The sequence below is a fragment of the Diorhabda carinulata genome, chromosome 4, assembly GCF_026250575.1.
Source record: "Diorhabda carinulata isolate Delta chromosome 4, icDioCari1.1, whole genome shotgun sequence".
Lineage (NCBI taxonomy): Eukaryota > Metazoa > Arthropoda > Insecta > Coleoptera > Chrysomelidae > Diorhabda > Diorhabda carinulata.
The window spans coordinates 15,315,703-15,327,821 of record NC_079463.1 but is presented as its reverse complement, the minus strand read 5'-3'; the positions used below and the strand labels follow the sequence as shown (position 1 = coordinate 15,327,821).

General features: G+C 31.2%; 1 protein-coding gene across 3 annotated transcripts in view; it reads right to left on the bottom strand.

Annotated features, from left to right (window-relative positions):
* Positions 1-12,119, bottom strand: part of LOC130893089 (serine/threonine-protein phosphatase 2A 56 kDa regulatory subunit epsilon isoform) — a 48,327-nt gene that overhangs the window by 12,585 nt on the left and 23,623 nt on the right. The window contains exons 6-7 of one of the 3 annotated variants that reach the window (XR_009059142.1): positions 10,213-10,381; positions 4,426-4,901 (exon numbers count right to left, since the gene is read on the bottom strand). Coding sequence is in view for 1 of the 3 variants with exons in the window: in XM_057798885.1 (XP_057654868.1) it covers positions 10,264-10,381 (118 nt within the window). In the remaining 2 variants the exon portion in view is untranslated. Of the gene's footprint in view, positions 1-4,425; positions 4,902-8,601; positions 10,382-12,119 lie in introns of those variants that run through there. The other 2 variants (XR_009059143.1, XM_057798885.1) reach the window with 2 other exon arrangements.

Sequence of the window (12,119 nt, the reverse complement as noted above, 5' to 3'; positions counted from 1 at the left end):
TATAAAGTGAAAATGCAATTAGATTCTGAATATTATATGATCGTTTCAAATTTTGGACATATATCTAAGGGGACAAAGGGTGTGAGGACAAAAAATGCTCAAGTTGTAAAACAGCTTTAAGATCTGAAAAAATCGTTAACAGTTAATAATAAGAATTGGAATAACCAGAAAAACAAATTACGATATCTGTTGTCGTGTTGAGACAGGTGAGCAAAAAAGTACAAAAAAAAGAAAAAATCAAGAAAATCGGCTCCCAAATGTTCTGAGTCATATGTTGACGGGAGTGAAAATGCGAATAATAAGATTTATTATAGTCAGAAAGGCGATGAAATAAAATCAGAAGTGTATTCCAAAAGACACAAAAAGTTCAACTCGAAACAATTGGTAAGGTATGGTTGGCAATATCTTCTCGTGGTCGTTTTTCAGCATAGATTTTTCCTTCTGGAAATTCTGAAACACCGAAATATATTAAAAAGAGTGTATTAGATTACTCATAAAGAAAAAGCATACTAATATGTCTTAACTGAGGCCAACTGAACGTTTTTGATGTATTTTGAAATAAAACGTATATTACGATTGGGAAGCAACTACACAAGAAAAATTAAAAAAGTAAAATTTTGAGTAAGCTCCGAGAAACATCAGATTCAGTATTTCATAATTTAATGCAATATTTAAAAACAAAAATTAGACTGTTTCCTAAAGAGCAAATAATTAAATTAAAACAAACCGTTTGTCCCCTTAGATCTTTTGAAATTTTTTTAACTTTTCACTTTTTAGACTTTTTTATGTTTTTCGTGATGAAATATTTAAAAGCAAAACAAATCATCACGGAAAACTATATTTGTATATAAACTAAAAATTTCAATCTCGAATTTCCCTAACTTCAAAATCATAACTGCACATTTACAATATGTTGTGTACAATTTTTATTCACTCCATCTTGTTTACAGAAATTACAATAGTGAGCTTTTTTTCAACTATTTTTTTCTGCCTCATCGCATGTAACCAAAAAAATCGCCGATGGTTTGGAGCCTTAATATTAATATCAAGTCCTCGATCGAGGGATATAAAGCTTTTCCCTTAAAAACACAGAAACTCTGATTTTTGATTTTTAAATTTCTATAGCTCAGTGGAATTTAAAAATTTAATACTGTACAAAGTGTCCATTGTAGCCAAGCCGTAAGTCGAACCGGCGAGGTAGTACAGGCCTCTAAACTTGATTTTTTCATGAAATTCACGTTCTTCGCATTTATCTCGTAAATGACAAGAGCTAAAAAAATTTTAAAAACAAACTTATAGAAAATCCAATTTCCTCCAAAAAAGCCGGGAGCACCAAGTCGCTAAATCAATATTTAATGATAAAGTTTTTGGAATTTTAAATCAAATCACTACTTTCTAAATTAATTACTTTTTTTAAATAATGGAAAGAAAAAAATATAATAGTCAAATATAAAAATTTTATTAATCAGCAATTACACACGTACATTTCACCTCTTCTCGTTACATATTTTAGTTTGGGATAACATCTTATAAACTACAAAAATGTGTAACCTGTCAATTTATCTATAAATGTAAAACCTTTTTTTTATAATCGATACTATAATGTTTTCGACTATTTATATATAGTGATGGATAATAAATATGAGATATTTTTTATAATTTGATGCGATTTCCGATAAAACATTGGAATTACAAAAACTTTATTATTAAATCTCCGGAAATATTGATTTCAGTAACTAGTACTGAAGAACTTTTTTGTAGAAAATTGAATTTTCTATAAGTTTATTGTTCACATTTTTTGTAGCTCTTGTCATTCACGAGATAAATGCGAAAAAAACGCGAATTTCGTGGAAAACGTACTACCTCGCCGGTTCGAGTTACGGCTAGGCCGCAATGGATACTTTGTACAGTATTAAATTCTGAAAAAAGCCCGTGTATGATCGAAGTGATGCTATGAAATTCCACTGAGCTATAGAAATATAAAAATCAAAAATCAGAGTTTCTGTGTTTTTTCAGAATTTCAGGGAATTTTTTTTAGTTTTTAAACTAAAGAAAAAAATAGTTGGAAAAAAGCACCCTAATATCTACTCTGGAATTGAGACCAGTGCTTTTGTCAATATCACATTGTAAAAAGATTTCGATCATTGAGACAACTACCTCTTCGCATTGAGTTCCAAAGAAAGCTAGACCCGCACCAAAGGACCTTTGCCCTCTGCATCAAAGATTATTATAGTTATAAAGGAGTCAACATCGAAAGGCTCAATTTGAAATATGCTTTACAGTATCAATTTTGTTATATAAAAATCACATCGACTAGTACATGTTGAACTTTTAAAATATTAATATAACTTTTTGGTTATAAGTTCTTCAAACATATAATGTCAATAGAAATACTCGTTATAGAAACATGTGTTTAAATGACCCTGAAAGAAAGTATGAAGAATTTTAAATACTTTTTCATTCTTATATTCAAGCAGCTATCAAAGTACTGAGCTTCCATCTCATCGACCTACCCTCGGGATTCCAGATCATACATGATTTAGAGAAAATGAAGAGATCATGAGAGGTTTTTTATCGCCCAAAACCTTTCTGTGGTGTAGGAACATCTTCCAATGTGTAAAGTTTCAGAAGAAGTTATATATAATTTCACTCGGAACACACCTCAATAAGTCACAGAGATCCTGAATAAACATAGTTACTAATTATTTTAGCGGTGCCCACAGGTTAATCGGATAGAAATTAAAATCAGAGAATATGACAGGTCACCTAAAGATTCTACAATCAATAAAGCTACAAACAGTGATAAACCAATGGTACAAATGCAAACCATAATAGACTCAGACTCTCCATTCGAAGTGGTAATGGATAACCGCCAATCAAACTAGCACAAGGAGCTTGATTGTGGGCTAAAATGCAGGGAAACTCTTTTAAAAGCACATTTACATCTTTTCCGATAGCAAAGCGGAGTTAAATGCCTGAAGTCTATTGGTAGCACATCCTAGCTAGCGTGGGAGTGTAAACAAACAACAGAAGTAGTAGCAGACAGAAATGAAGTAGCTCTAATATCGCTACCTGGCCACCAGGGTATAATGGGAGCAGAAAGCAGATAGCCTTGCCAAAAGAGAGAAACACTCCAGGCATAGGACAATCCAAAAAATTCATAACCATATCAGCTAAAAAATCTAGAGGAATTACGGTCTTCTGACAGGTCATTGTCAAATCAAATGCTTCGGGAGGAATCTACGTATGTTACAGATAGAGCATTTACAAAATTAGGCGCAGACCGGCTGGAAAGCCAAAACGACTCCCCAAACAATCTAATATAATTATTTCATGTGATTTATATTAATAATCGGTGGTAAATAAATAGAAAATTAAAAGAAAATAATAGAAGTAGGATAGAAACTCTATTCGATCAACTTCATATCATATGGTTATAACAGCAGAATATGAGAAAACCTTGAACTTAAAAAAATACAATGTCAGTCTACAGGTAATGAATATCAAAAAATACCTATACAAACCTAAAACGATAATAATAAACCAAAAGGAGAAGAAGTCAAATGGGGTAAAAATGGGAGAATCAAATACAGAGCAAGTCAAAAGCTTCAAATACCTCAGCATAACACCAATAGAAGATAGAAGAATGGAACAAGAGATAAACGAGAGAACTGGAGCAACGGGAAGATTATTCCACGCAATTAAGATACAGTTTTTAGTCAAGCAGGAAATAATAAAACAAATAATTACAGAAAATACAAAAAATTAGCCTCACTCATATTAATATACGGATCAGAGACATGGACGAAATATAAAGTACAGAAATGAGATTTCCCAAAAAAAATAGATAATAAATCAAGAAACAACAAAATACAGAATTATGAAGTACAAACTTACAAAAAAAAAAAGGAAAGAAAACCAAAGAGAAGCTGGACAGAAGAAATTAAGATGGCAGGGGAAAATCGAGGAATAAGAAGAAGAAATAAAATAAGACACCTGAAAGTCATCAAAATAAATTAAGTAACTCGCTATCATTATAAGATACATGATAATTTTCTTTTGTTCCTCATATTTTTATGATCGGTATACTAAATTGATGCTTTGAGCAGTTTCTTATTGGAAACGTGACAAGGAAACACCAAAGTGGACTAACTTTAATATATTTTCCGAGCATTCGAATACTTATGTATTATATATATATATATATATATATATATATATATATATATATATATATATATATATATGGTAAAGGTTAAGATCTATGTTTGAAAGGTTAAAATAAAATTACGCAAACGCTACAGAAATTTTTTTGACAAATGATTTATTTTATCTTCGTTATTCTAGTGGAAAATTAAATAATTTATAAATAACTTTCACTAAAACAACGTTCGATACCTACAATAAGAAAAAATAAAAAGCGGCTAATATTTAACACAAGTTGTAACAATATATATTTTTTTGGTTACGCACAAAAGTTCATAATTTTTTTCTTTCCTCCCTCGAATATAATTTATTACAAAATGTAATGTCACCGCACTGAAACTTTATTTTAAAACAAAAAAACTACCTTTTGTTTTTATAATTTACCGCAAAACAAAATTTTAGCTCTAACAAATTTATGTTCCTATTGAATACCAACTGCAAGTGTTGCAACAAACATTTGAAGAAAAAAAATTAGTTCCTATAGATTATCTAAAGAATTTGAAATTTGACTTGGGTGTTTCTTTTGGTCAATTCTATGTTTATTGATTTGAATAATCTAATGTAATACCAAGTTTGTTAAAAGTTGCTTATTAAGCTATTTACTGTAGTCGCTAACCAGCTGTGTGGTCAATCATGTAGTATTGAAGAGACAATCCTCTCCTTCTTGTGTTGTATTGCTTCTGCAGTACATGAAACTAAAACAAATTATATAAGTCAAGATATTATGACAGAGAAATACAATATGTCAAATAAACAGTACTGTAGCAACATACAACAGTTATACAGATTTTTAGAGAGATATTCTCAATTTACACTGCACATTTTTACAACATCCATACAAGCAGGCATCTGTTGGCGTGGGATCGAGGGATTTTAATTACTAGAATTAATAACGCTAAACAGATATCGTGTACCGGGTGGACACTAAGAACGGCCGTCGGCTATATCTCAGGAACAAATTATATTACAGCTTCAAGGGACAAAAATATAACAAAAGTAGTCCTGTGAAAAACATGGAAATTATTTGCCGAATTTTATGACCAGCATTAGAAGGCGTATTTGAAAATATGAAATCAAATAAGCAAATAAATTTTTTTAAAATCTACTCAGTTAAGTAACCTGGTCTATGTCAACAACGTATGAACTGAAGCTATAGAGAAATTAAATTAAGATCGTACGGTTTGTCATCTTCACTTATCGACTGGCTCAGTAGCTGTCTCAGAGACCGCTCCATCCAGGTAACTATCGATACATAAATCTTGGACTGGGGTACTGGCACTTCAGCTCATGATTTGGTCCTCTCTAGACATAAAATATCACTATCACCACAGATTCGCTTGTTGAATGTTGAGGTTGGAAGCAATATGTTCTGACATAGTCACGTGGAAGATTTAACAAAGACACCTTAACAAAAACTTGAAGCCCTCTTCAAGACCAAAAAGCTATATACCCCGCATATAATTCAAGGCACAGATTCGACCAACTTTGGTCACACATTTTGAGCTCGGCTCTCAAGCATACCCTGAGCATGTTCGATTGAATACAGAATAGAGCAATTCGTCTTCTTATAGGCGATTCAGAGTTGACCAGAAACTTGGACTGCTTCGAGCATAGAAGAAAGGTCGTTGACCTGACTGTTCTACCGATACTACCAAGGCAGATGCTCTTCCGAGCTGTCTAGCATAATCCCACCTAGAGCAGTATTTGCAAGACCTACTCGACAGGCAAATGTGGCCCATGAATACCTAGTTCGTTTGTAGATGCCAAGAACATCAATTTATCGGGATTCCTATCTTTGGAGGAGTGCAAGCCTGTGGAATCAGCTACCAAGGGTGTGCGGAAACACTACAATCTACAGAAGTTTAAAATCAATATCTACAGACATTTCAATATGGCAGGCACAACTCGAGTGTAATAGGATTTACCCTCTTGTACTTGCTTTTTACATAAAAAAGTGGCACTCTATATATTACAAACGAATTTTTCAACAAATTCAGCGCACTTTCCATTTCACAAGCTTCAGTCTATCTCTTCAAATAAGAGGCGGAGGAGAGTGGGAACCATGTTATGAAAAAATACTAAGTCCGGTTCCTCTTATCCATTTTTTTTTAACTTGATGTTACATATATAAATATAAATCTGATCATAAAAGATTATTGCTCGAAAAAAATTAAGATGGGTCTTTCCTCTAACAAAATTTCACCCACCCAGATCTCCAGGCCTAACTTGCTTAGATTTTTATTTATGGGACTGAATAATTTTTTTTCCCTGAAGCTGTAATATAATTCGCACCTAAGATATAGCAGATATAGCCGACGGCCGTTTTTAGTTGTTCACCCAGTACAGTTGGTGCAAGGAGGGTAACACTATCATTAGTGATGTTACAGCCTAAACAAAAGGTAAAATTCTGTACCGAGAAGTCCGATTCAAGGTAAATAATTGATCATTGATAAATAGAAACTGAGCAAAACACCTCTTCACCATGAAAAAAATAAAAATAGTTGATTCAAGTCCAGTACAGAAATCAATATATTATTCTAATTGCAGCAAAGAAGCACCCAATACTTTGCAGGCGTTAGTGAATTTATTTGTGATATGCTGCTATCATTTACTCAATCTCATACCACCCCTTCTTTTAATACCACATCAAATGAGGAGGTGCCGTACCAAAAGACTGACAGTGTAGCAGTTATCATTTATTGATATTAAACCCGAAATTTGGAATATAAACTTATTGATATGTAGAAAAATATAGAATTAAAAGCTATTTAAAAAAAATAAAAGAAAAAGTTTACTATGTCTTTTAATTTAATAGAATATATTCAGAAGATTTTGTGCTTTCTTTTCTCTACATATATTTGTGAATCAACTTTCAACAAACTCAAGTATTTAAAAAAAAATACAGATTAGGCTTACAAACTAAAATGTTTAGAATTGTAGTTATCTAAATGATTCCAACCATCAACGTTGAACAGTGAACATGTATGAAGTCAGTTCAATAATATATTTATATTTCTTCAATTTCTTACTTCTCAGACCTCTTTTATATGGATTTGTTGATAAATTATCATGATTCTACGTCTCTTTTCCATGAAAATCTGTGAAATAACATGTAAAAATTGACGTTTCAACCTACTTTGGTCCTTATCAAAATATTCTTGACACTAACAATTTGCGTAATTATATTAATCACATACAACATTAATATTAACACAAAATCAAAATAGAAATCTGTTTCACCAAAAAAAATAATTTTTCTTTACTTTTTACATCTCAAGAATATATAGCAGATGTCAATCAAGTTATCGAAGTTGCATTCAAATATATAAAAAAGAATTATAAATTTTACTTAAATTATTTAGGTCTTTTTTATCATTGGTAGCTTCCGATAATTTTTGATTCTTTATAATTGAATTTATTCTTTCTTATCTCGTGGTTCATTATTAGTTTTATTTTTTTTTATCGTTGATGACCTTTTAGTCTATTTTCTAAGTACTGAGATGTCTGTCCTATGTATATTACTTCTTTTGTAGTTATGTGTTTTATATTTTAGTTTAGTGAAATATATTATGTCCTTTGTGACTTATAATATATATTTCTTGAAATAATTCAATAGTTGATGGGAAAGTCCTTGCACATATGGTAAGAAAATATATTTTATGTTTAGTTTCTAGTATTTATCAATCCTTTTCTTGAATATGTTATTTATCATTTTTTTTATAAATATTTTCTTTGTTTTCCAGATATTTGAACTGGCTAATAGATGTATCCAACTTTCAGATCTTGAATTTAGATGCTTAGCTATTCAAAAAGCAAAAACTGCATTGAAAGAAAATAATTATCAGGAAAAATGACATATTCAAAAAGGATGAATAGATACTGCAATCAGTTAAGAAACAAAACAGAAAAACATTTTTCCTTACCATATGTACAAGGGCCTTTCCCAACAACTTTCGAATTATTCCAATAAATATGATATTAGTATAAGTTATAAAGGACATAATACATTAATCAAATATTTCACTAAATTAAAATCTAAAACACCAAAACACAAAAGAAGTAATATTATATATCAAGTACCTTGTAATGACTGTAACGCTGTCCACTGCTGTGTTAAAGGCCATCAATATGATAAAAAAATAAACTACATTGATCAACGAAATATAAAAAAACATACATTCAATTATAAAGATTCAAAAATCCCTTAAACGGAATCAAATACACATAAAAGGAAATGTTTAAAAATGGTTCACATCATAGAAACGAGAAAGCTATCAATGATAAAAAAAGACCTAAATAATTTAAATAAAATTTATAATTCTTTTTTCTATATTTTAATGCAACTACATATTTTTGTTGCTGCTACATATTTTTAAGGAACTAAGGAGAAATTAATTTTTCTTTTTAAAACAGATTTTTATTTTGATTTTATTTTTGTCAGTTGCAAGTCATATTTTGTTACAAGACCGAAGTAGATCGAAACGTTAATATTACATGTTTTTAAAGGAAATATTAATTGAAATAAACCTATATTCAAGATAATTTATTAACAAAAAGTAATAAATGTATTAACTACATGTATAAAGTACAGTGGAGTATTTTCTGACGAAGCGATGAGAATATTCTTTAGGATATTTCTATTTTGAATAATTTTAAGAAATGTATAGTTACTTTAATATTTTGTAAAATAAGCTTTAACAAAATTGTTGTCAACATAGTCGGGATCCCAGGACGATTGGGGTATCATAAAATTATCAAGGAAAAGAGAAATGTGCAGCAGGTAGACTATTCGAGAATAGTTTTGAAAAAGACAGTCTTGCTTTGAGATTGAGATCGAACGGACGTCCTGGTGATCGCGAATTCATTTTTTCCTAAGTCTCGGTCTGTCGCAAGATATTATTAATATTGTTTGTATTCTAAACTAAGTTAACCTTGTACAAGTTTATTTATTAATATTATTCTTAATAATTGACCTTGTTGTATTCGCGACGATTATTTAATTGTATTAATAAAAATTTTTCATTCCCTATTTATTAGCAGGGTATAAATATTAAATTTCAGTTGAATATATCTAAAAATTAGGCCCATGACAATGTAAAAAACCAAATGCGAATTCCTTTAAACAAAAAACATATGGGGTTTTCTTCTGTAGAGAGGATATGAGAATGCCCCGTTGGGGCAGGCAACGACCAATCAAGTTCAATTATGGGTCAAGGTCAAAGGTCAATGACCCGTTAAAGTCAAGGTCAATGACCCGTCAAAGTCAAAAGTCAAATTTCAACTCGTGATTTTATATCTGGGAATGTTAGTGCCAATTGTTGGTTAAGGTTAGTCGGGTTTTTAAATTTGGAACTGTGAGTGTGAACATCAGGTTACCCACAAATTATATAGGGTGTTGAGATTAATCGTCGGAGTTTAGTATATACTTAACATACCAAACATAATGTACAGAAAAACTTCCGATGTCAAAAAGGCGGTGTTACGACTGTTCGTCGGATTTGAGAGGAATAACAAGATCAAAGGTCAATTACACGTCAAAGTCAAAGGGCAATGGCTCATCAAGTCCAAACGCCCATGGCCGGTCAAGGTCAAAGTTTAATGATCGATCTAGTCAAAGTACAAGATACATTTTATATAACAAAAATATTCGGTTGGTAATGTGAAGATTTGATTTAAAATATTAACTGCCAGAATTCCGGTGAAATTGTTGAATGAATGCTCGAATTCATCGAAACAATTATTTTTATCTTTAATTCCACTACATTCCGCTTTTTTTCTTTCACATTTGTCTGAGAAAATCGAATTACATGTTCTTTTAGTTCAAGAAAAACAAGAATCATTGAAAACTTCTATCAAATCCATTATTTTGAATAAACGTAAATTTAGTGGAACTAAACATAGTTGTTTATAGATTTACCAAAAAGCAACATAATCCAGTGTTGTGAAGCATATTGCAATCAAGATAAATAGTACATTTCCAATGAAGGTTTCTTATTACTTACTTACCAGCAAACATTAACAAGGGGCAGGGATATTAGGCTGTTATTTATTATATTATCACTTTTTGCTGGATGGGCTATTATTATGCTGTGCAGATGTATTCTTGTTATGGGATATCTCGAGCTCCGCTAATTTCTTCCACAATTCATCTCTTTCCTTTTCTCGTTTCTTTTCTCTGAAATAAAAAAAATCACTCTTATAGAAATAGTTTCAATTTGGTTCTATAGAACACGAAAATTATTCTCTTATGAACAAAAAAGTATTGTATATTTTATGTTGAACGATTTTAAAAGCTGTGATGTCAGCATTAAATTGACAACAACATCCATAACAAGGTGCTGTTTTGTAATGTACTGTAAAAATTTTAATCACATTTCTATTCATAGGCTGTCGTATTTATTGTCATGGGCAATTATGGCTGTCAATACATCTATGTCAGGATGGCTTGGTGCGTTTTCCAATAAAAGAAGAGCTTCCAGTAGCAACTTCCTTTTCTTTAATTTAGTTTAAACTGGTGGATCAAATCAGTTAAGTGTATCAGTCATGAAAAATCTTTTTCGTGACCCATTCACAGCTTTGCGACTTATAGTAACTAGCAGAGATTCAATCTTGACATTCTTACATGCACGTACAGTAGGTAAAAAATATTCCCCAATAAAATTCACTATCAAAAATGTGTACATATCTGAAAATACTGAGATCCATGATCAAAGTGACCAACTACATATTGGGCCATAAAAAAATTGACTTTTTGATTGTTTTTTTATCCCCAATGCTCTGGTAAGATTGCAAAAGTAGGCCTATTGTTATTAACGGGCAAGTAGCGAAAAACTGGTCTGCTATGTAATGTCGGTAAGAAAGGCCGACTCAGTCCTATCATTGATTTAGCTTTGGAATAGTTACAGGGAAAACACCGATCTAATCACTGAGGTAAAAAGAATTTCATTAATATGATTAACCATATATAGAAGCAAAAAGAAGTAGAAATTTGATTGTTGATCCTTTAAGGATTCATTATTCAGATCTTAGGTATCAAGTCATCAATATCAACAATTAAAAGATATTTGTCATTATAGACCATACACCATATAATAGCTGCAGATGGGCATCGAAAGCTCTAATAAGACTACTGAATAAGTCTCTTGTTATTGATAGTCTGATATGTAGTGGTAGTGAGAAGACTCATTCGATATCACATATTTCGCTTCAGAATAATTACAGGGAGAAAATACCGATTTAACTACTGAGGTAACTTTTATACGGACTTTTTTACACGCAAACACCTGCACATATCTGGAAATACTCAGATATAATGATAAAAGACAAGTGGACTTAAAAAGTACTTCACTACCAATATGACTAACCACATACAGGAGCATAAGAAGTGGTTCTCTGATTGTTTCTTGTTCCTTTGAGAATTTAAGGATTGCTATCATAGATCAAGTCAACAATGCCAACAATTAAAAGTAATTTCTCCTTAGAAACCGTATATCATATAGATAGTTCTCGAAAACGCTGGTAAGACTCTACTAAAATGAGCCTATTGGTATATGTAATGGTGGATAGAAATGATGACTCATTCCTTTCCACAAATTTCGTTTTGGAATGATTACAGAGAAAATATGATAAAAAATTCCAATCTAATCACAGAAGTCGAACATTTGTATGGACTTCATACAGGTCTTACTCCCAAAAATCTACCTCACTGTACAGAAGTTGATAATTGTTTACTGACAAATGAGTTGTAACGAAGTTACTATTTTTCTAAAACGCAAGAGCAACGATATTACCATGTAATTCTTTTTCAAGTATAACCAGTAATATAGCAAGTTTCAAATATGAAGTATAGTTCTCCCCCGAAACTAATGTTTACAAGGATTTCATTCTCTCTTGACACCCCCCGGTACGGTAAT